General features: G+C 44.5%; 1 protein-coding gene across 3 annotated transcripts in view; it reads left to right on the top strand.

Annotated features, from left to right (window-relative positions):
- Positions 1 to 23,783, top strand: part of tbkbp1 (TBK1 binding protein 1) — a 135,817-nt gene that overhangs the window by 34,161 nt on the left and 77,873 nt on the right. For all 3 annotated transcript variants that reach the window (XM_060848827.1, XM_060848825.1, XM_060848826.1), the window contains one exon: positions 1,202 to 1,257. In XM_060848827.1, coding sequence (XP_060704810.1) covers positions 1,202 to 1,257 — 56 coding nt within the window. The remainder of the gene's footprint in view (positions 1 to 1,201; positions 1,258 to 23,783) is intronic.

Raw genomic sequence — 23,783 nt, 5'->3', positions numbered from 1 at the left:
AGGAAACTAGCAAGCATCGGAGATTGACTCTATCCTACAAATGAACCAAAGGCATCTTTTACTTATACACAACAATATATATGTGCATTTGAGGCACCGGAAGGGTCCAATAACTGAATGGTTCTCCATTTGGCAAGACTACTGTGAAAGCACAATGTTATTAGCACAAAGTTCATAAAGCCAATAGCACAAAGCGTGAAACTTATATAGCCATTATAAATATGGTCATTGATATTTTTAAAATAGTTTGTAATGCACTGAACTGGACATAATATAGAGTGGCTTCAATTTTTAAAATTGTCCGTATGTTGCATTCTGTTGTTGCACTTAACCTTTCTCCCATGTTCAATGCACATACAATCAGCATTCAAGTTTAAATGCTGTACATTCTCCTTGTGTGTGCGTGCATTTCCTCCCACAGTCACAAAGATGTGCAAGTTAGGTGGATTGGCCATGTGAAATTGCCCTGTCGTGTCCAGGTTCGATTAGCCGTGGGTATTAAATGATATGATTAGGGTCTGAGTGGGCTATTCTTTGGAGGGTCAGTGGGGACTCGATGGGCCAAATGGCCTCTGCCCACACTGAAGGGATTCTATGATGCATGACTGTGTGCTGCAGGGATGTATACTGGGGTGGCACGGTGGCACAGTGGTTAGCAATGCTGGCTCGCAGCGCCAGAGACCCGGGTTTAATTCCCGCCTCAGGCTGCTCTCTGTGTGGAGTTTGCACATTCTCCCCTTGTCTGCGTGGGTTTCCTCCCACAATCCAAAAATGTGCAGGTTAGGTGAATTGGCCATGCTAAATTGCCCGTAGTGTTAGGTAAAGGGATAAATGTAGGAGTAGGGGTCTGGGTGGTATATGCTTCGGTGGGTCGGTGTGGACTTGTTGGGCCAAAGGGCCTGTTTCCATACTGTAAGTAATCTAATCTAAAGTTAATGAACTCAGCGATGAAGATGTCCTTTTACAAAGTGCTGAGACTGTGTAACTGCAGCAGTGGTTGAACTTCTCATGGATTCACACAACAGGCAGTGGTTTATGGAGGAGCAGCACTGATCCTTCCCTGGAACCCCCTGTCATGAATGACCCCAGCAGAAATTGAACCAGATCAAGGGAACACTGATAAGTTGGTCTGATTATTTTCTTCCTTTGTTTTTGTTTGTTTAAATCTTCATAGTCTCTCCACCCCTCCTCCCTGCTACAGGAACCAAGCCACGACCCCCATGACATGGAGTGGATAAAGAACACAGAAGAAGAACAGTAAGTGTTTAATCAGAGTGCCTCCATTGGTACTTTTCCTTTCCGCACTGCTCTTTTTAGTTTATGTAATTTTGCCTCTCTCATGTCCTTTCTTTATTCGTACTTGGGAGGTGACTGCTGTTGTCAATGTCAGCATTTGTTGTCCATGGAATGGGTCTTGAACCCATGATTTTACAGAGGTGTAGGACTGCTGGTGCCTCATGTGTTCACCTTGGCAATCACGGGGGATATATTAAACTGGAGAGACGTCACAGCCCAAACTGTTCATAATCACGGTGGGCGAATGACACCTGTATAAAAGGTAACAATTGGGTCAATGCTGCAAATGTGTTGCTGGTCAAAGCACAGCAGGTTAGGCAGCATCTCAGGAATAGAGAATTCGACGTTTCGAGCATAAGCCCTTCATCAGGAATAAGAGAGAGAGCCAAGCAGGCTAAGATAAAAGGTAGGGAGGAGGGACTAGGGGGAGGGGCGATGGAGGTGGGATAGGTGGAAGGAGGTCAAGGTGAGGGTGATAGGCCGGAGTGGGGTGGGGGCGGAGAGGTCAGGAAGAGGATTGCAGGTTAGGAGGGCGGTGCTGAGTTGAGGGAACCGACTGAGACAAGGTGGGGGGAGGGGAAATGAGGAAACTGGAGAAATCTGAATTCATACCTTGTGGTTGGAGGGTTCCCAGGCGGAAGATGAGGCGCTCCTCCTCCAGCCGTCGTGTTGTTGTGTTCTGCCGGTGGAGGAGTCCAAGGACCTGCATGTCCTCGGTGGAGTGGGAGGGAGAGTTAAAGTGTTGAGCCACGGGGTGATTGGGTTGGTTGGTTCGGGCGGCCCGGAGGTGAAAATTTTCGATAAATTCTTGGGCAAGCAAATTCTCTGACATTTGTTACCCCAGCCCTGGTTATCAGCGATTTGATACAGCTGCTTTTTTAGAGTCCCTTCAGTCAGAAATTAATGTTACAAGTCATTTGGAGAAGAATGGAACTGGAGCCGATCTTTATTCAGTCTCACACTTATTTGAAGAATCAATCATTACAGGTATATATTTAGTTCCCCAGAGTTTCATTAAGTTTCTCATTGTAGAAAAACTTAATCAACCTAATCTGAGGTTGTACGACCCATCTCTGCAGTAGTTGGTACTTGAATCCAGGCCTCCTGGCTTAGAGATATAAATACACCATTGCACCACAAGAGCTCTAGTGTTTGTCTTCATATGCATTCAAGTAAACCAATAGTTCACAGCAGCCACATTGGTGTGGGACTGAATTTGCATAAAGGTGAGATTGAGAAAGGATGACAGTGTTTTTTTCCCAAAAGGGAACAAATTGGGTTCTTATGACAATGCAACAAGAATTATAATCACTTTTTCCAGAAGCCAGACTGATAAGTTTTGCTATTTGTAAACCACATAGTCGGATTTGAACTCTCACAATATTGTGGGCTACTAATCCAGTGCCATAAAAACTGCCCCATTGAATCCTAGTCCACATATGTATGTCCCATTGATGGTGTTGAGCATTGATCCCCAGCTGTTTTTTATTGTATTTTTACCTGATTCAAGTGCAGGCAACTTTAGTTCAACTTTAAGTTCAAGCCCGTCCTTGCCTAATGCCCAAATCTAACCAGCAGCAATATAATTAGCAAAATAAGTCTGGAGACTACACAACATGTCAACAGCCATTGATGGCCACCTTGACCATCAGAATGCGTTTCAATGTAAATACAAGTTCATATAGACTCAGAAACATATTTCGATGAAATGCTTGGCCTTTTGTCTCAGACTGTACACTTATCATTGAATAATCTTCCACCCACATAAGAATTCAGTTAAACTAGAAATACTTGAGGTGATAAACAAGACACAGGGTGTTACTCCTGGATTAAGAGTATTGCGTACAGTTTTGGTCCCTTTACTTGAGGAAGGATATAATTGCATCAGAGGTGGTCCAGAGAAGGTTCATTAGTTTAATTCCAGAGATGTAATATTTGTTTTGTGAGCAAAGAGTGAGCAATTTAGGTCTATATTTACTAGGATTTAGAAGAATGAAAGGAGATGTAATTGAGATGATACAAGATGATTATAAAGGATTGACAAAATAGATGGAAAGCAGATTTTTCCTTGTGGGGCGATCTAGAATGAGAGGTCATAGTTTTGGGCTAATGGGTAGCAGATTGAAAACAGGGGTAAGGAGGAATCACTTCTCTCAGTGTTGTGAATGTGTGGGATTCACTACCCCAGAGTGCGGTGGATATTGAATAAATATAAGGGGAGATTTTAAAATTAATAACAGCTTAAAGAGTTAGGGAGAACAGGCAGAGAAGTGGAACTGATGGTGAGATGAGGTCAGGAGGAGAAAGTGAGGTCTACAGATGCTGGAGATCAGAGTTGAGAGTGTAGTGCTGGAAAAGCACAGCAGGTCAGGCAGCATCTGAGGTGCAGGAGACTCGACGTCTAGGATAAAAGCCCTTCATCAGGAAGGGCTTATGCCCGAAATGTCGATTCTCCTCCTCCTCAGATGCTGCCTGACCTGCTGTGCTTTTCCATCACTAGACTCTCGACAAATGATCAGCCATTATTGTATTAAATGACAGAGCAGATTTCTGGGGCATGGTCCTGCTGCTAGTTAGACCCTAAGATATAAGATCTGAAAATGTGTTGCTGGAAAAGCGCAGCAGGTCAGGCAGCATCCAAGGAGCAGGAGAGTCGACGTTTTGGGCATGAGCCCTTCTTCATGCCCGAAACGTCGATTCTCCTGTTCCTTGGATGCTGGCTCACCTGCTGCGCTTTTCCAGCAACACATTTTCAGCTCTGATCTCCAGCATCTGCAGACCTCACTTTCTCCCATAAGATATAAGAGCAAATTTAGGCCATTCAGACCACACTCCACCATTCAATCATGGCTGATATGTTTGACAACTCCACTCTCCTGCCTTCTCCACGTAACCCTTAATCCCCTTACAAATCATGAATCGATCTATCTTAAAGACATTCAATGAGGGGCAACTTTTTCACACAGATGGTGGTATGTACTGTATATGGATTGAACTGCCAGAAGAAGTGGTAGATTCAGGTACAGTTACAAATTTTAAAAGACATTTGGACAAGTACATGAGTAGAAAATGTTTAGAAGGATATGGGCCAAGCACAGACAAATGGGATTAGTTTAGTTAGGAAATCCTGGTTGACATGGACGGTTTGGACTGAAGTGTTTGTTTCTGTGCTGTGTGGCTCAATGGCTCCATAATTCTATGACTTGGTCTCTGCAGCCTTCTGTGGCAATGTGTTCTTATGTAAGAGGGTGGGAGTGGCCTGCCCTTATCCAAATGGCATTCCACCTCTCACCCCCTGCCCCCTTATCCCTGGGAAATGAGTGAGAACACATGGATGACACTCCACAGATAGCTGTACGAGGAAGGACTGGGGGAAAAGCAGTCAGTGTGAAGAAAACCTGTTTGGAATCCCACTGTGATGATGCAGATTGCCTGTCATTAACATTCCCTGCAGTGCTCACTCATTGGAGCAAAATGTTCTCAGGGATGAACTCATCAATAGCCACTCACTCCAGATCTTGATTGCTTCAAATCTCTGCAGCAGTCAGGAGGGGTACCCAGGAACTCTGCTTTATTCCACCCTATCAGCATGTCTTTATTGCTTTCATGTGCTCATCAAGCTTTCCCTTGTTCTGCGTACCACACCTCGTGGAAGCGACTTGCATATTTTCACCAATCTCCATGTCATCATCAGTGCTGCTTCCCCCTTTCATCCGGAATTGGAAATATTTATCGATTTCACTTCCAATTTCCACCCAGTTCTCACCTTCACTCAGTCCATTTCTGGCTCCTCCCTTCCCTTCCTCTTGAATTCCATATTAGATTTACCAATGACTTCCTGATATCCTTATCACTCCTCATTCTGATCTCCTCTGTGCTTGTTCTGTCAAACCCTTTCAGAATTGTTCAGACTTCTATTAGATAACCCACCCATCTTTTCTTTCCCAGATAAAACTACCAAAGAGTCTCTTTCTGTGCTGTATGATGCTATGACTCTGGCCAGGCTTTTCTGAAGGTCTCTCAATTCTGCTAATGTCCTGGTGTTTTTAATGCCATCTGCAGTCCCTCTATATTTTGCTTGGTGTGAAGAGTAGAATTGTATGATGTATTCACAAAGGGTACAATAACAAGCAGCTTGATGAAAAGAAGAGTGAAATTTTATGTATACAACTTTGTGTGATGGGAGACCCAATTGGGCAGGAAACTCCCACAGGATTCCTCCCACAGTCCAAAGATGTGCAGGTTATGGGAGGATTGGCCATGCTAAATTGCCCGTAGTGCCCAGGGATGTGTAGGCTAGTTGGGTTAGCAATGGAAAATGCAGGGTTATGGGGTTAGGGAGAGGTCTGAGTGGGATGCTCTTCAGAGGGTTGGTGCAGATTCAATGGGCTGAATGGCCTGTTTCCACACTGTAGGGATTCTATGATTCCACGACTGCTAAGACTGACTGGTCAGATTCCCTGAGGGACATGTCCCAACCAAATTTCAGCACCAAAAACCAATGTTGATCCAACAATCCCCACTATATTTTTGGTTAAAATTTAACACCGTAAGCACCAATGCAGGATGGCAAGGGGCACATGCAAATCATTTAGATTTTGTGTTTTAGCTCAATTATGCAGAGGAGGCATGAGGCGAAACTTCTTCAGCCAGCAAGTGGTGAATCCATGGAATTCACTGCCACAGAAGGCTGTGGAGGCCAGGGCCCTGAGTATATTGAAGATGGATATAGGTAGGTTCTTGATTGTCAAGGGGACCAAGGGTTACGGGGAGAAGGCAGGAACATAGGGGTGAGAAATTTATCAGCCGTGATTGAATGGCGGAGCAGACCTGATGGGCTGAATGGCCTAACTTCTGCACCTATGGCTTATGATCTTATGGCCCATTGGCAACAAGGTTCTGATTGGAGTCTGTATTTAACTCGAGGAAGCACACAGCCACAGTTGGGCTGAGCTATAATACCAGGAAGAAGGACAGGGGAGGTCACAATCCATCAAGGACCCTGTCGAACGCTGTGTTATGGAAAACTCGGTTGAGGAAGATGTAGACATTTTGGTCGCCCTCTTGTAAAAGCTGGGGGAAAGATCTGACAGAGACGGAGGAACTGGGAGAATGGAACTGAGTCTTTACAGGAAGCAGGGTGTGAGGATGTATAGGCCGAGTAACTGTGGGAACCAGTGGATTTGGATTGAATGTTAGTAGTCAGCCTACACTCTGAAATGGAAGGGAAGGGAGGAGCCAGAAATGGACTGAGTGAAGGTGAGAACTGGGTGGAAATTGGAAGTGAAATCGATAAATATTTCCAATTCCGGATGAAAGAGGGAAGCAGCACTGATGATGTCATTGATGTAGTGGAGAAAGAATTTGGGGCTGGAGTCGAGCTAGAGCAAGGAATGTTCCATATATCCCACAATGAAACAGGCATAGCTGCGGCCCCTGTTGGTACCCATTGCTATCCCTCTGACCTGAAGAGAAAATGGGAGGGGTTAAAGGAGAAGTTGTTCAAAGTCAGGATGCGTTCAGTCAGGCGGAGAAGGATGGTGGTGGGTGGGCTCTGTTCAGGCCTTTGATCCAGGAAGAAGTGGAGAGCCCCAAGGTCGTCCTAATGAGGGAGGGATGTAAAGGGATCGCTTGTCCATGGTAAAGTGGAGGTGGTTGGAGCCCATCAACTGGAAATTCTGAAACTGACGTAAAGCGTCAGAGGAATCACGGATGTACGTGTGAAGGGCCATGACAATGGGGAAAAAAAAACATCATGTTGAGTTAGGAAGAGATGAGTTCCGTGGGGGCAGGAACAGGCAGAAACAATGGGTCTGCCCGGTCAGTCCTGTTTGTGGGTTTTGGAAGGAGGTAGGAGCGAGTTGTGCAGGGTTAAGGGACAATGACCTCAGAAGCAGTCGGGAGGGAGATCACCAGACGAATTGAGACGAGTGACCATTGTGGACACGATAGCCTGGTGTTGAGTGGTGGGTCATGGTCCAGGAGGAGATGTAGACTGTTTGGCTACCAATTTTACAGCAAGTGTGGCCTAGCGTGATTACATCTATTCCTGGAGGTTTCATCACATGACTTGCCTCCACTCCTCAGCCAATTATCTAATTGCCAGTCTCCATTCTCACCGAGAGAGTCGTGAGCCTGTGGACACGGTGGCACAGTGGTTAGCACTGCTGCCTCACAGCGCCAGAGACCAGGGTTCAATTCCCGACTCAGGCGACTGACTATGTGGAGTTTGCACGTTCTCCCCGTGTCTGCGTGGGTTTCCTCCGGGTGCTCCGGTTTCCTCCCACAGCCCAAAGATGTGCGGGTCAGGTGAATTGGCCACGCTAAATTGCCCGTAGTGTTAGGTAAAGGGGTAAATGTAGGGGTGTGGGTGGGTTGCGCTTCGGCGGGTCGGTGTGGACTTGTTGGGCCGAAGGGCCTGTTTCCACACTGTAAGTCATCTAATCTAATCTCAGCCACAGAAAGCGGTTCAGATCAAAACACTGAATGTTTTCAAGAAGGAGTGAGACATAGTTCTTATGGCTAAAGGGATCAAAGGGCATGGGGAAGAAAGCAGGAGCAGGTACTGATTTGGATAATCAGCCATGATCATATTGGATGGTACAGCATGCTCAAGGGGCTGAATGGCCTACTCCTGCTCCGATTTTCTATGTTTTTATCTTAAAGTTGACCAATACTTCCATCCTTTTTATGCACTGCCTTCCTACTCCCACTCAAAAGTAGAAAGTGACCAGACAAGTACAGCAGGCAGTGAAGGTGGCAAAGGATATGTTGGCCTTCAGAGCGAGATAATTCGAGTACATGAGCAGAGATGTCTTGCTGCAATTGGATAGGGCCTTGGTGAGGCCACGTACGGCGCATTGTGTGCAGTCCTGGTCTCCTTATTCGAGGAATGATGTTCTGGAGATGGAGGGAGCACAGTGAAGGTATATCAGACTGATTCCTAAGATGAAAGCACTGATATATGGAGAGACGCTGGATTGGGTAGGTCTATATTCATTGGGGTTTAGACGCGGGGGGACGAGATTCTCATCAAAATTGTGAAATTCCAACAAGATTAGACGGAGTAAACACAGCAACAATATTCCCGATGGTTGGGGAAGGGGGGTGGGGGTCCAAACCCAGGGGTCGCAGTCTAAGGATACAGGGTGGGCCATTCAAGACGAAGATGAGGAGAAATATCTTCATTCGGAGAGTGGTGAGCTTGTGGAGCTCTCAGCTGCAAAAAATGGTTGAGACCAAAATATTTCAAGAAAGAATGAGACATAGTTCTCAGGACTGACAGGGATCAAAGATAATTGGGACAAAATGGGAACAGGTATTGAATTGGATGGTCAATCATGATCATATTGAATAACACAGCAGCCCCAAGAGCCAAATGGAATATTCCTTTTTTTGATATTTCTGTGCTTTCCCAATTGAATGATGTTTGACCATCAGCCAAGAAATCTCTGTCCCCAGCTGTTTTCAATATTTTTGTATCTGGTAAAGAGAAATGTTCAAAGATAACGCCAAAAATCAATCATTTTTGCACTCCCTGTGATGGTTCTCCAGGGCAGCAGATTGACCTCCACTTTCTGGAGAGTTCAGGCTAACTCTGGAGGTTTGGTGACCTGATTTAGAGAGGTGGAGAGAGTCCATAGACAAGCAGAGAAAATTCCTTGGAAATGAACCAGCCATATTGTACTCTGATCATTTGCCTGATCTTGGGGTGAAACTGCAGTGTATGGTGTCCCCTTGTGGTTCTGTTAGACCATTACAGGTTACTCATCAAATACAATCAATTATTTTTGTGTTTAATTAATGCAATAATTTGCATGAAGCATTGTAAATAACACAGTAAAGTGGGAAGTTAGTGTGAAATGAATGAGTTATCAGATAATTTGAATGAAGCAACTTTGAATTAAGTGAATGCTTGCCACTAAATCATCATAACTAATGTGGACAGCTAATTATTTTACTAACTTAAAATGTAAGACTTCTAGATTGGAACAGTAAACGCTGCAGGGTTCAAAATAGAAAATGCAAAGCTCCAAATATCAAAGCTGGAGTTCTTGCTTATTCAAATTAGCTTACTTTACAACAGTAAGTGCAGCTCCTTGAGTGTAATAGGATATTCTAGGGTTGTTTTAGGTGTTTTTATCAATCAATGCTAACCTTTATAAGGGTACAAGCATGATAGGGTTCCTTATATACTTCCCAGTGATGTATCTTCCTTGAGTATTTTGGAAATTAGGCTATCACCCTGAAGTCCTCCTTCTCAGACTGGCAAAAGCCCATCCTTCACGCCGTGTCTCTGCACCCTGTCAGTGTTGCATCTGCAGAGTTCCTGGTGCGTCAAGGAAGTTGCAAACTCACTGGTGATGGTGGTGGCTCACTGCTCCATGGTACGTCCAGAGGTTGAAAGTAACCTGGCAAAACCCACGGCAAGCCATGAGCAACCGGCTTTGAAGGAGAAAAAGGGTGAGCTTGGATCATGAAACTGTTACTGTTACTGTCCCAGCCTGATGTGCCCCTGGAGCTTGCCAGCTGTGAATGATAGACTAGAGGCGTGGGACTATCAATTCTCCACCTTGCTTCTGAGACAGGTGAGTTTATTTTTTAAAAATAGCTTGTGAAGCGTGAACTTCACTAGCACTTATTCCCCGTCTTTAATTGTTCCGTAAGACAATGCTGCTTGGCCACTACCTTGAACTGCTGCATGCACCCAACAGTGCTGCCAGGGAGGGAGCTCCAGGACTTACGCCCAGAGATAATGAAGGAGCAGTAATACATTTGCAAAGCAGGATGTTGCAAATTGTAATGATGCAAAAGAAGACCATTTGGCCTGCTGTATTTGCACTGTATATACACAATGTCTACAAAAGCAAGTCAGAGGTTAAAAATACTGCAGCGAGTAATTCAACTCCTGACTCCCCAAACTCTGTCCATCATCTATAATGCACAAGACAGGAGTGTGATGGAATACTCTCCACTTGCCTGGATGGGTGCAGCTCCAGTAATACTCAAGAAGCTTGACACCATCCAGGGACAGAACAGTCCATTGATTGACTCCACATCCACAAATGTCCACCCCCTTCCACGACTAATGCTCAGTAACAGCAGTGTGTACCATCTACAATAAAGGTAATTCTAATTCTAAGATGCATTGCAGATAACCACCAAAGCCCCTTCCAAAAGCCCCTTCCAAATCCATGAAAAGCAAGGGCAGCAGATATGTTGGAATGCTACCCTGCAAATTCCCCTCCAAGATAAATGTGGAAGTGTATTGCCATTCCTTCACTGTCACTGAATTGAAATCCTGGAATTCCCTCCTTAAGGACATTGTGAGTCTCCCAACAGCACATGGACTGCAGAAGTTCAAGAAGGCAGCTCACCAACACCTTCTCAAGGCCAATTAAGCATGTGTAATAAATGCTGGCCCAGCCAGTGATGTCTTTGTCCCACAAGTGAATGAAAAAGGTCTGCCTCTCCAGATAAACATCATGGTTTAGTGCCGAACTCCAGCCTTTTTCCTATCATCCTGCACAATGCTTATATTCATATGACCATCTAATGCCTTCCTGAATGCTTCGACTGAACCTGCCTCAACCACACTTGCCGCTTGCAGGTGGTGGCGGTGCCATTCGTTTGTTGCTGGCCCTTTGTCCCTCCCAGGTGGCAGAAGTCACGGATTTGGAAGACTCTGGTCAAAGGAGGTTTGGAGAAGCAAGCCTTATGGGTGGCACACACAGCTGCCACTATGCGTTGGTGGCAGAGGGAGTCAATGTTTACGGTGGTGCGTGGATTGCTGCTCAAGGTCAAGTGGCTAAAATCTTTGATATGAAATGCCTGTGAGCTCAGGTCAGTGAGCTCTGCACTCTAATAAGTCTACCAGCTTTTCTTCCTTTGCGGTGAGACTCAGTGGAAAGAGTTCAAAGATGACACATAAAAAGCCTGTGGCTAGTTTCAGGATTAACGATTGTTACTCGTGACAAAGTTTCGTAACAAGACAACCGAGAAAAGAAACAATCTGATCACAGCAGCCTCGAATTGGAATGGTCGAGTGCTCAAGGAGTGAAGGAGTCAAACTTACAGCAGAGGGAAGGGAACATGCATTTTTTTTCAGAGGTGTCAGGGAGGAGGAGGAGTTGTGAGTGTTGAGAATCTGTGCTAAGTTAGATCATAGATCATAGAATGTTAAGGGGTTGGCCTAAGTGTCTTCCTTACTTTCAAAAACGCAAACAGGCCAGAGGGCAACAGACACAGGTATGTCCTTGTGAATTTTTGATAAACCTTGAATTGTGAGGCCAAAGTTCAGGGCATCAGGGGAAGACGTGTGGAATCAGGAAGCGGTGACTAGGGGAGCGACAGGAACTGTTGGTTGTTTGTCGGCGTAATTTTGAGCTTGTTGAATGGCTTTGTTAAAAGGTTAAAAATAACTGGACTGTTTCACTTTACTTAAGAAGCGGAACAATAACTCATAGAGGCTTATTTGTTTGTGCCCAAAGGCAGCTGGTTCCATAGTGGTATTAAAGCTAGACTATTAATTCAGAGACTCAAGTAATGTTCTCGGGACTTGGGTTCAAATCCCACCGTGGCACATCCTGTGAATAAGTTTGGAAAAATAACTAAGCGTGTGCTCTATTTGAGAATGGTGAGGGCAGATTGGGATGCACTGACAATGTTTGTTGATAAAAGTCGACCTGCTATTTTTGGCCAAATAACCTGGAATTTTCCATATATCGCATGTAAAGGTCAACCCTAGTTCTTCATGGGTAACTGATCAATGTTTATGAGTCAGTGTGCCAGCCATCACAACCTGCTCCAGCTTTCCGGTCTGTTGGTTTATTCTGCTCCCTTCTCAATCTTGTAATCTGCTCTGAGTTTGCAAAATTACCTTGATTGTATTTTTCTCTATTTGTTTTGAGACCATTTGGGCTTCTGCTAATGATGCGGTATGAATCTTGACAGGCATGGGTTTCGGCCCCTCAGAAGTAGTATTCATTTAACAGTCGACCCCATAAATTTAACCTTAAGACGTAGTCAAAAAGATTCGACTATTACTCAAGTACACGCATCCCCCCATACCTGTAGGGGGATATGTTCCTAAACCTACCGCAGAAGCCTGAAATCGCAGATGGGAGTGAACCCATTCATTGAAGTGGGAAATTTATCTTCCAGGCAGGCCGGGTCCCTGGTTCCAGAAGGTTCCCTACTATATGTTCTGGCTGTAGTAAACAGTAAAACGATTCTGCAGATATGGGGGTTGCCCTTTATAGGCAGTGTAGTCCAGGCCACTCCAACAGTCCAGGCATGTACAGGTAAGGTGGATTAGCTGTGGTCAGTGTCGGGTTAGGGGATAGAGTGGAGAGTGGCTCTGGGTGGAATGCTCTTCGGAGGGTCGGTGCAGACACGATGGGCCGAATGCACTGCTGGATTTCTATGAGCAGGCAGCCCAGGAGGGATTTACCATCAGCGTTCCAAATAAGTAATGTACAAATGAAAGACTGAAACTCCTCCAATCCGGGGGTCATTTCTCAGTAGGGAGCCTATCAGCAGCAAATGCTGGAGAGAAGTGGTTTCTGATTGGAGGGGCACCGAGCTGCATGAGTTGGTAACTCCATGGGACCTGGGGCCAGTGTGACAAGAGCAGTGACATTATGGGCCTACTGCGGGGCAGCAGTGAGATAGCAAGGGAGGGGGCCCCTGTTGGTGGGTGGGAGGCTCCAGGTCAAGGGAGCCTGGGGATAAAGATGAGGTTCCCTCCTCCTCATGCAGGTGCCGTTTGAGATGATAGGGTGAGATGTGAAAGGGCAGGGGGAAGAGAATGGCTGTTTTCATCAATTATTTATTGCGCTGAGTATTATTTTGATATTTATCTGAAATTCATGTTAAAACTATTCTTTATGAAATTTGACCTGCTGACTGAGAGAAAAATTCAAATGTGGCTGCCCAAATGAAAAGGTTTGATGATCCTGTTGTGGATAGTAAATCTAATATATGCAGCTGTTTTTCAGTTTCTGCACATTAGTTTGGGTGGCTGAATGGTACTTTGATTTTATTGCTTCAAGCAATGTGCATGATAAAAGGACCAGATTTCAGCTTTCCCTAAGTAATCCATATTGCAGAGTTTTTGAGATCGTGGTCAATTGTGTCTTAGCGTCATGGAGCACAGAAACAGACCCTTCGGTCCAACTCATACATTCTGACCAGATATCCCAAATTAATCTAGTCCCATTTGCCAGCATTTGGCCCATATCCCTCCAAACCCTTCCTATTCATATACCCATCCAGATGCTTTTTAAATATTGTAATTGTATCAGCCTCCACTACTAACTCTGGCAGCTCATTCCATCCTCTGCGTGATACATTTGTTCCTTTATTCCCTTTTAAATCTTACTCTTCTTGCATTAAGCCAATGCTCTCCAGTTTTGGACTCGCCTAGCCTGGGGAAAAGACCTTGGCTATTTACCCTATCTATGCGCCTCATGTTTTATCCTGAGGGAGTCTGCACTGGTGGATGTGAGATGTTAACTCAAGCCCTCACTCGCTCCAGAGTTCTGCCTGGTGACCTGTTTAATATTTCTCCCTCGGCAACCATCCTAGAAACAAATGATCTGGTCGTTGTCACATTCTAGCTTGTGGGAGCCTTCTGTTTGCAAATTGCTTGCTGACGTTCCACTATCTAACAATGATGACCCTTCAAAAGTATTTCATTGACAGGAAAGCCATTTCTGGTAGCCTGAGGTAGTGAACGGCACTATATAAATGCAAGATGTTCCTTCCTTTTCATTTAAATTAGACAATTGTGAATGATAGAAATGATTCCCACATTCAAAACAGGAATTGGCTGAAAATTTTTTACTCCTTCATAAACATTGCTGAACAGCTATGTATTTATAGACCATCAATAATTGCCCATGAGAAGGTGGTGTTGCGTACCTTGTAATCCCTATGGTGTTCATACAGTCGTTTTTGAGAGGGAATTCCAGGACTTTGACCCAGCGACACGGGAGGAGTGATGAGACATTTCCAAGTCAGGATTGTGAGTGGTATGAATGGGACGCTGTTTGCAGAGGTTGCTGGTTTGGGAGGTACTATCAAGGAAGTCTGCAGTGCATCCTGTAGATGGTGCACATTGTGCAAGTAGTGGAGGGAATAAATGCCTTGGTTGGGGGATGAACTGACATTCAGTTGGATTGTGTTGCCCTGAAGGATATTGTTGGATATCCAGGCAAGTGGAGAATATTACACCACACTCCTGACTTGTGCCTTGTAGATGGCGGACATGCTCTGAGTTACTCACCTCAGAACTCCTGACCTCTGACAATTGCTGCTGTATTTATATGGACAATGCACATTGAGAAAGTGTAAGCCTGTGACTATCTGTCAAATGCTTCTTTAATCGATGAAAATGACATGTTGTATACCAGGGCCAATGTGTGCTAGATCATGGTATTAAACCTTGTATTCAATCCAGTTATCATGGACTACCCACCTCTCTGGGTCGCTGGAATCTCTAACGAGTCAAATACTCTCTGTATCTTCAACATACATGGAACCCCCCAATGGTCTCCTATCAACTCTTTCTCATGATCAAAGCAAGGAACTGCGGAGGTTGGAAATCTGAATCAAAAACAGAAATTGCTGGAGACACTCAGCAAGTCTGGCAGCATCAATGAAGAGAAGGCACAGTTAACATTTCGTGTCCAGTGACCCAACATTTCTGAAGAATGCTGCCAGACCTGCTGAGTCTTCCAGTACATTTTGTTTCTGTCCCTCTCATGACTTGCTATATTATTTCTGGCAGTATATGTGGTGAGCGCACTGTGTCTATCAAACCTGCACAAGGTTCGTGTTAGTGACAGTGCGCATCAGAAAACCGACTCAATTCTTGACGGTTCCCCTCTTGAGCTGGAGCTGAACCAGTTGGAACAAGGAGCAGAGAGCAAGGCTGACTGGGAATGAGATGGTCGAACCCTTTGATTTCATCCCTCTCCTGGTCTTTATTGGACGTGGGTGCCAGCTCTCACCCTGTCTTCCCAGACTTGCTGAGGTGAAGCAGTGGTGGTCAGCTGTGCTTGCCAGACCTTATGCAGATCAGCCATGATCGAACTCACTGGCGCAACTGAACTGAGGAGTTGATTGGTCTCCTCCTTTTAGTAAAAAGTGAGGTCTGCAGATGCTGGAGATCAGAGCTGAAAATGTGTTGCTGGTTAAAGCGCAGCAGGTCAGGCAGCATCCAAGGAACAGGAAATTCGACGTTTCGGGCACAAGCCCTTCATCAGGAATGAGTTTCCTGATGAAGGGCTTGTGCCCGAAACGTCGAATTTCCGGTTCCTTGGATGCTGCCTGACCTGCTGCGCTTTAACCAGCAACACATTTTCAGCTCTGGTCTCCTCCTTTTCTCAACTTATTAATTTAGGATCCCAAGTTGGATGTCATCTGTTCCTCTGGATTACTGGTGCCGCTTCCGCAGTAGTTGCCCTGGGTCCTGAAGAAGGGTTACACCCAAAAAGTCAACTTCTCCACCTCCTGATGCTGCCTGGCTTGCTGTGTTCTTCCAGCCTCCTGCCTGTCTACCCTGGGTGCAATCAATAACAATTGAACATGGAGAAAATGAGGACTGCAGATGCTGGAGATGCTGCCTAACCTGCTGTGCTTTTCCAGTGCCACCCTTGTCAACAATTGAACATGGACAGAAACTCAGCAGGTCGGATAACATCTATGGCGAGAGCGAGAGAAAAACAGAGTTAACATTTCCAGTCCAGAACCGCTAAAGAAGTGTTTATAACAGGCTCAAAGCCTAAACTGTTTCTCTCTCCACAAAAGACCTGCTGAGTTTCTTTGGCAGTCTCTGTGTCTGTTGTTGGTTTTCTACATTCAGTGTTTAGTTGAACATGGGATATTCTGGGTTTCATTGAGTGATGTCTCTGACCACAAATGCAAATGTTTGTGGACAGGACCAGGCTGGAGGGCTTGTTACAATGGGTGGGGCATAACCATACAAATTGGGAAAGCAAGACCTTCTTATTTATTCCGTATTTTCTTTGATCCCCTCTCTTTTTCCTTGCACCTTCAGCGTATGGGTAGATTAGTGGGTCAGCTGCTAGTGTTGTCTTAGAGATGGTGCTGCTGGGCTCACCTTTTGTTTTGGACTTGTTTAATCTTGCAGCAGGTGGAATGGCAGTGCGATTCTGTCATTTCATTCACTGATCCAACCCCTCAAGTGGCCAGACCGTAGCTTTTAACAAAACAAGATATTGTATCGGCCAAACCTGTTGCCACCTATTAGAGATAAAGTCACCATCGAGTCAAGATTAGACTGGTGCTGGAAAAGCACAGCAGGTCAGGCTGATGCAGGGCTCCTGGTCGAAACATCGATTTTCCTGCTCCTCGAATGCTGTCTGACCAGCTGTACTTTTTCCAGCACCACTCTAATCTTGATTCTAATTTCCAGCGTCTGCAGTCCTCACTTCCACCCATAAAACCCCTATAGTCTTACCAAACCATAGGGCTGTTCTCCCATGAGAGAGAGAGAGAGAGAGAGAGAGAGAGGGAGACAGACAATCGGTGTTGGTTTAACCTGAGAAGAGAGGTTGAGGAGGAGTGTCCTTCGTGATAACCTCAACTGGTGTGGCAATTGAACCATGTTGTTGGTATCACTCACCAACCATCCAGCCAACTGAGCTAACCAACTCCCCATCACCTAGTGTCGTATGAAGCAATACCTCAGACCGAATGAATGAGAGAATGGGTGAAGGACATAGTTAGGAAGTGTTAATTATGTTTGAATTGGTGGTATAAATACGGGGAACGAGTAACCAGAGGTTTGTGAGTCTGATAGTGTCTGGAAGATGGAAATGAAACTTTCACAGAAAAGTTTACACTTAAATTCTGTTTAAATAAAGTTGTCTTTTGGAGTAAAACATAACTTTTACATAGGAATGTTTAATAGGTGTTTTTAATCAAGCCATTCTGTAATGTTATGACACACATGTTGAGCATGTGGGACTTGGACACTGGTCTCCTCAATCAGAGGTAGTGACGCTACCATGCATCACAAGAACCCTTTAGGACTGTTGCATAAATTTGCAGATGGAATTCCTTCACTATCTAAAGTGGTGTATGTTCGAAAGTTACCATTTTTAATCTATTGCCAATTTACAACCAAACACCATGTTTTAAAAAAAGTTCCCTCTCCCACTGCAATTTTGCCAATTATCTTAAATTTTGTGTTGTTGGGTTCCTAATCTCTTGTCAATGGAAACATTTTAGTCAAAGAAACACCACATCAGGTATTGTATATCATCAATGGCTGATGAATTGTAATTTTTCCCAGAGACCAATCTCTAATCCAGTATCCCTGATTATCAAGATCTTGCATAAATTCCCCTTTCACCCTCACTGTCCCAAGGACAACAATTCTGGCTCTTCCAGTCTCTCCAAAGAACTGAAGCCCGAGTATCATTCTAGTAAAATCTGGAATTTCTCAATTTTGTTGCGTCTTATGTTTCTGGGGATTCATTCCTGTGTTTCCATAGGCTGTATCCAACTTTTTTACAAATTGCATTTGATTTATTGTAACTGCATTTTTGGGACACTTGAGGGAGCTCATTAGTTGGATCTTAACAGGGGGCCTTAGCAAATCTCACTTTTCTGAATAAACAGCAGTTAAGGCCAAGATTTCTGATAGATTCATTATACTCTCTGAAAAACAATACTGTTATGTTGTAATGGTAGTGTCTCTACCTCTGGGTCAGGAGGCCTGGACTCAAGTCCCAACTGCTCTAGAGGTGTGTTGTAACATTTCTGAACCAGCTAATCAAAAAATAATCAAAAGCCCTGTCTGTCATCTCTATGGGCTGTTGGGGAATTTCTATCTCTTTGTAGACTAATCAGCTCTTCAAAATGCTGTTGGGGGGTGGGGGTGGGGGGTGTCAGCGGGGAAGCTTGGCAGTGGGGTAATAGATTAGATTACCTATACTGTGGAAACAGGCCCTTTGACCCAACCAGTCCATACAGACCCTCCAAAGAGTAACCCATCCAGACCCATTTCCTTACATTTACTCCTGACTAATGCACCTAACATTATGGACAATTTAGCATGGCCAATCCACCTAATCTGCACACCTTTGGACTGTGGGAGGAAACCTGAGCACCTGGAGGAAACCCATGCAGGCATGGGGAGAATGTGCAAACTCCACACAGACAGTCGCCTGAGGCTGGAACCGAACCCAGGTCCCTGGTGCTGAGGCAGCAGTGCTAACCACTGAGCCACCGTGCTGCCTCAATGTCCCTACTACTGGACCAGGAGGCCTGGGTTCAAGCATCACTTATCCCGGAAGTGTGTAATAATATCTCAGAGCAAATAAATTAAAGTATTGAAAATTACTTTGTGGGCACTAGTGATGCAGTGGTAGCGTCGCTGTCTCTGGGTCAGTAGGCCTGGGTTCATGTCCCACCTGCTCCAGAGATGTCTCTCAACAGGTTAGAGGGAATATTTGCAGAGCTGTTGTGGTGTAATGGTAGTGTACATCATAACAAGCCTGAACAGTTTGATAGAAAATGATACCTTGTTGGAAGTAAAGAATGGCTTACTTAGGAAATAGTACCTTTAAAAAACGTGCAGCCTCTCTCTCCAACTGTAATTCCCACTTTGTCCATGATTTTGAATTGAAATGAACTGTAGGGGAAGCTATAAATGCCTTCAGCTGCCCAGATCCTGAACTTCTCTCTCTCTCTCTATGTCTCTCTCCACCAAGTCTTATGAGGAGAGGTTGAGGAGAATTGGGTATCCAGTCTCTAAAGTTTAGAAATTGGGAGGTGCTCTTATACAGGCACAATTCTCACATAGCTTGACTAGATAGATCTGGGAAGGATGTTTTCCCTGTAGTGCGGTGTCAGAATGAGACGTAGAGAATTTACTATTGGGATAAGGAGGAATTTCTTCACTCGGAATCTGGTGAATCTTTGGAATTCTCTGTCCCAGATGGCTGTGGAGGCTCAGTCATTGATTATGTTCAAGACAGAGACGTATACATTTCTAGATATTAAAGGTTCAAGGGATATAGACATAGTGGGGTGGGGGGTGGAATGGTTTGTTGAGCTGAATGGCCTATTTTTGTTCAAATTTCCTTTGTTGCTCATTGATGATGCTCCTGAAACCTGCCTGTTTGACCGAGGCTTAGATCATCTTCCTTAAATAACCCCGTTGTGGCTAAATGCCAAATCATGTTTTTGCGAAGCAGTTTGGAATATCTTACAACATGACAGGGCTGTACAAGTGTATTCATGATCACAGCTTAGCTCAGTTGGCTGGTTTGTGACGCAGAATGTTGCCAACAGCATGGGTTCAATTCCCACACCAGCTCAAGTCACCAGAAAGGTACTGCCTTCACAACCTCTCCCGAGCCATGGTGACCCTCAATTAAGCTCACCACCAGTTGTCTATCATAATTGAGAGAGTGGGAGTATTAAGTATTCATGTGGAGGACAGTAGGAGGCCTTTCAGTCACCAACCCTTAAAATTTAATTTTCACAACTTCCCAAAGTTAACACATTGGGGAGACAACACTGTACATTGGAGTGTATGATATCGTTAATTACCTTTCCCTATTGAAATTTACAGGTGGAAAATTGTGGAATTCATGTGACTGGAATTCCCAATGTACATTCTTGACAAGAAGCACCAAAACCAAATTTATTCATCTCATTCCTAAATCTTAAGCAGCTTGTAAATCTTTGAAGGTTGAGTTTTAAACAACCACATGTCGACTGACCAGCGCAGTGGTAGTAAATGGATTGCATAAGGCCATGCCAGTTATTATGGCTCTGAGTAAATGATATGAGGTTTTCTGTAAACAGTCTATTGGCTCTGACCCTCTCCCACTCCTACTCCCCCCTGCCCCACACACGCGCGCGCGCACACACACACACACACACACACACAGACAGCGTAAACCAACTCTGCACCTTACAAATGCCACTGTCCTGTGGTCAGATACTTGCTTGTTTGTGTTGTAGCCAAGGACTCAAGACAAGCCCTGACTCACCAACCACAGCCTGAGAACAAGTACCAGAGACAAACTCAGCAGAAATAGCTTATGAGGACTGCAGATGCAATTGAAATATTCGGGGGGGGGGGGGGGGGGGGGGGGGTGGAATGAGTGCTCTCCTAAGTGGCTCAGATAAATCCTGCACTTCCTGGTGTAAGACCCACATTTATTTTTACAGGTATGCAATGAGCAAGATAGATTCCCAGCAATTTTTAGGAGATTTCAGATAAGCACCAGTTGTGCTGTGGCTTAGTGGTTAGCATTCATGCCTCTGTAGCAGAAGGTTTCCTGTTTAAATAATTCATTCGTCTACAGACAAAATTAAATCCACATGTAAGGTTCAATGACTGAATGGCCTCTTGTTGCCCACGTTGGCCCCCAGGCCACTAACCTCACTGGAACCATCCCTTACACATACAGACAAACACACTCATCAAGGGAATAGGCGGGCCATTTGAGTTTTCAAGACAGAGACAGATTTTGAGATATTGAAGACTTAAGGAATATGGGGGATCGCATGGAGAAATTGTTTGTTAAGCCAAATGGTCTACTCCAGCTCCTATTAGCTTCCATGTTTCACTAAGACATTCCTTGATACCTGCTGCTCTGTTGTTTCATGTGGGCAGGATGTTTAGCCTGATCAGGGAGTATAGAAGTCGGGCTCCCAGCCTCAGGACTCAGGTTTAGGACTGAAATGAGGACAAGGTTTTTTCACACAAAGACCGATGAATTCTCAACTGCGGAAAGCTGTGGAAACTATGTCACTGAACATATCTAAGAAAGAGATAGGTACATTTTTCAGATTTTAAAGGCATCAAAGGGTATAAAAAGAAAGCGGGACTATAGCATTGAGGTAGAGGATGAGCAATGGTCATATTGACTGGCAGAGCAGGCACAAAGGGCCGAATGGCCTACTCCTGCTCCTAGTTTCTGAGCTTCTGCCAGTTAACAGGCTCAAAGCTAATCTAATGGGTGACCTCTACTTCCCTGTCATCTCCATATATCCTTTTGTAGTTTGGCTAAGTAGTTTGCAGTGCTGCCTCTGAGCTTCTGCTCATGATGAATGTTGCTGCCACTATCCTTTTTCAATGTAGGGAACAACGGCCTGTTTGGTTTGGAGTGGGGGAGAAACCACTTCCTGGTGCAAACTTGAAGTGATACGAGATACAGTTTATTGCAGGTTAACAACTAGTCACAGGGTACATTGATATAATCAATAATGTTACTGAGACTTTGAGGAGAATCGTATATGTTAGGTTTCTCTTTATTGAGATCCTAAGCTGTTCTGCCCACAAGTCTCTGGGACATCTTCACCATGGATGCTACTTCTGGCATCCTCAGTATTAACCTTTTCAGACCTACATTCAACACTTTGATTGTAAGTGGACAAATGGATCAATCTAATGCTGCCTTAAAAATCATTGATCCTAACTCCACCTATGCACACGTGCATCATGGGGCAAATGGAGAACTCCCTGACAAACCAACAGACAGCCTGCCCTGCTTTCCTGTCGGGGAAGCAGCCACTTTTCCCAACTATTGTCAAGACAGGTCATACAGTCATAGAGATACACAGTGCGGAAACAGACCCTTCAGTCCAACTCGTCCATGCTGCCCAGATATCCCAACCTAATCTAGTTTCATTTGCCAGCACTTGGCCCATATCCCTCTCAACCCTTCCTATTCATATATCCAGATGCCTTTTAAATGCTGTAATTTTATCAACCTCCACCACCTCCTCTGACAGCTCATTTCATACATGCACCACCCTCTGCATGAAAAGGTTGCCCCTTAGGTCCCTTTTATATCTTTCCCTTCTCACCCTGAACCTCTGCCCTCCAGTTCTGGACTCCCCCACCTCAGGGAAAAGACCTTGTCTGTTTATCCTAGCCATGTTCCTCGTAATTTTATAAACTTCTATAAGATCACCCCTCAATTGTGTACCAATTGTGCTTCTCCTACATGACACAAAATAATTCACAGCTGTAACAAAGGTTTGAAATATTATAGATATACATTTACTGAGCAAAATGTGTAAACTTTAGTGTTTTTGTTTCAAAGGATCTAGAATTTTAAAGGGACCCACTGCAAAATCGGTAACCTAAATGGATGTTACATTGCCAGGTTAAATGGTCCTGGAGGACAAGGGGTATGTGAACAGAAGGCAGGGGCCATTTTAAAGTGCACTACCTGATGTAGATCACTGTTGCAATGAATCAAAATGGTGTGGCGCTGGAAAAGCACAGCAGGTCAGGCAGCATCAAAGGAGCAGGAGAGTTGACATTTCGGGCATAAGCCCTTCCTGATGAAGGGCTTATGCCTGAAATATCAACTCTTCTGCTCCTTTGATGATGTCTGACGTGCTGTGCTTCTCCAGCGCCACCTTTTTCGACTCTGACTCTCCAGCATCTGCCATCCTCACTTTCTCCTAGTCACTGTTGCAATGGTACATGCTGAAGAAGAATTTTGTCCAAAGCTCTGAGCGGAGGCAGAGTTGCATCTCAGTGAGCCTGAATTTCACTGGATGCCATAGGACATGATCCAACTGTGGAGAATTTTACTGTCCTCTGTCAGACAAAGGGAATTTAGGTCCAAAGGGGTGTGTGTGTGTGTGTGTGTGTGTGTCGGGGGATGGGGGGAAGGCGTTTCATGTGAAATAGCATTTTGAATGTAGATCTGGATCTCAACTTTAGTGGCTCATGTGTCCTGGTGGACAAAATAGTGACAAAATAAGATTTCCTTTGTATGTTATAGATCAAAAACACCATGCATCTATAAATAAAGACTGAGTTTATGAATTCACTAGGTGTAACCACAGTAGAGACTTCCTCCTGAATTATATTGCATTTATAAATTGTAATTGCTTTACTAAGATGTAGTACAGAGATAATGAACATGGGAGGGGATACTTGGATTCTGTTAGAGCTGAACGCTGATCCTCACAGGAGGTGCATGAAAAATTATTTCACATGGGAAGGGTTGCAGTGGAATAAGTTTTAACTGTGGCGTTTGTGTTAGAATGGGAACTCAAAGGTTGTCTGTTTCAGAGTGGCATAATATTCTTGAAAAGTATTTAGAGAGGTGTGGCATTTCTGTGTTAATTAAAGCAAAGACTACTCTGATAGAATGAGATAAAATCTACCTGTTGTGATAACGTAGCAAGTGACTGCAAATGTCTAAGAAAATTCGTTACCTGTGGAGTGGTTTGAGACACTCGTGTGAGACACACAGAGCAGCAAATTGCCCTTTCTATGTTTTGTGACTCACTGTCTCAGATTGAAGAAACTAGCTTGTATAGCAGCTGACATCCCAACATCTCAATGCACTTTGCACCAAAGATCCATTTTTAAATTGCAGTCACTGCTGTAAAATAGGAAACCTCTCAGTCAATCCAAACACAGCAAGCTGCCAGTCATGTGATAATGGCCAATAATCTGCTTCAGTGAG

This window comes from Hemiscyllium ocellatum, chromosome 32, assembly GCF_020745735.1.
Source record: "Hemiscyllium ocellatum isolate sHemOce1 chromosome 32, sHemOce1.pat.X.cur, whole genome shotgun sequence".
NCBI classification, from domain to species: Eukaryota; Metazoa; Chordata; class Chondrichthyes; order Orectolobiformes; family Hemiscylliidae; genus Hemiscyllium; species Hemiscyllium ocellatum.
The sequence above is the reverse complement of the archived record's forward strand: the minus strand, read 5'-3'. Positions and strand labels throughout refer to the sequence as shown.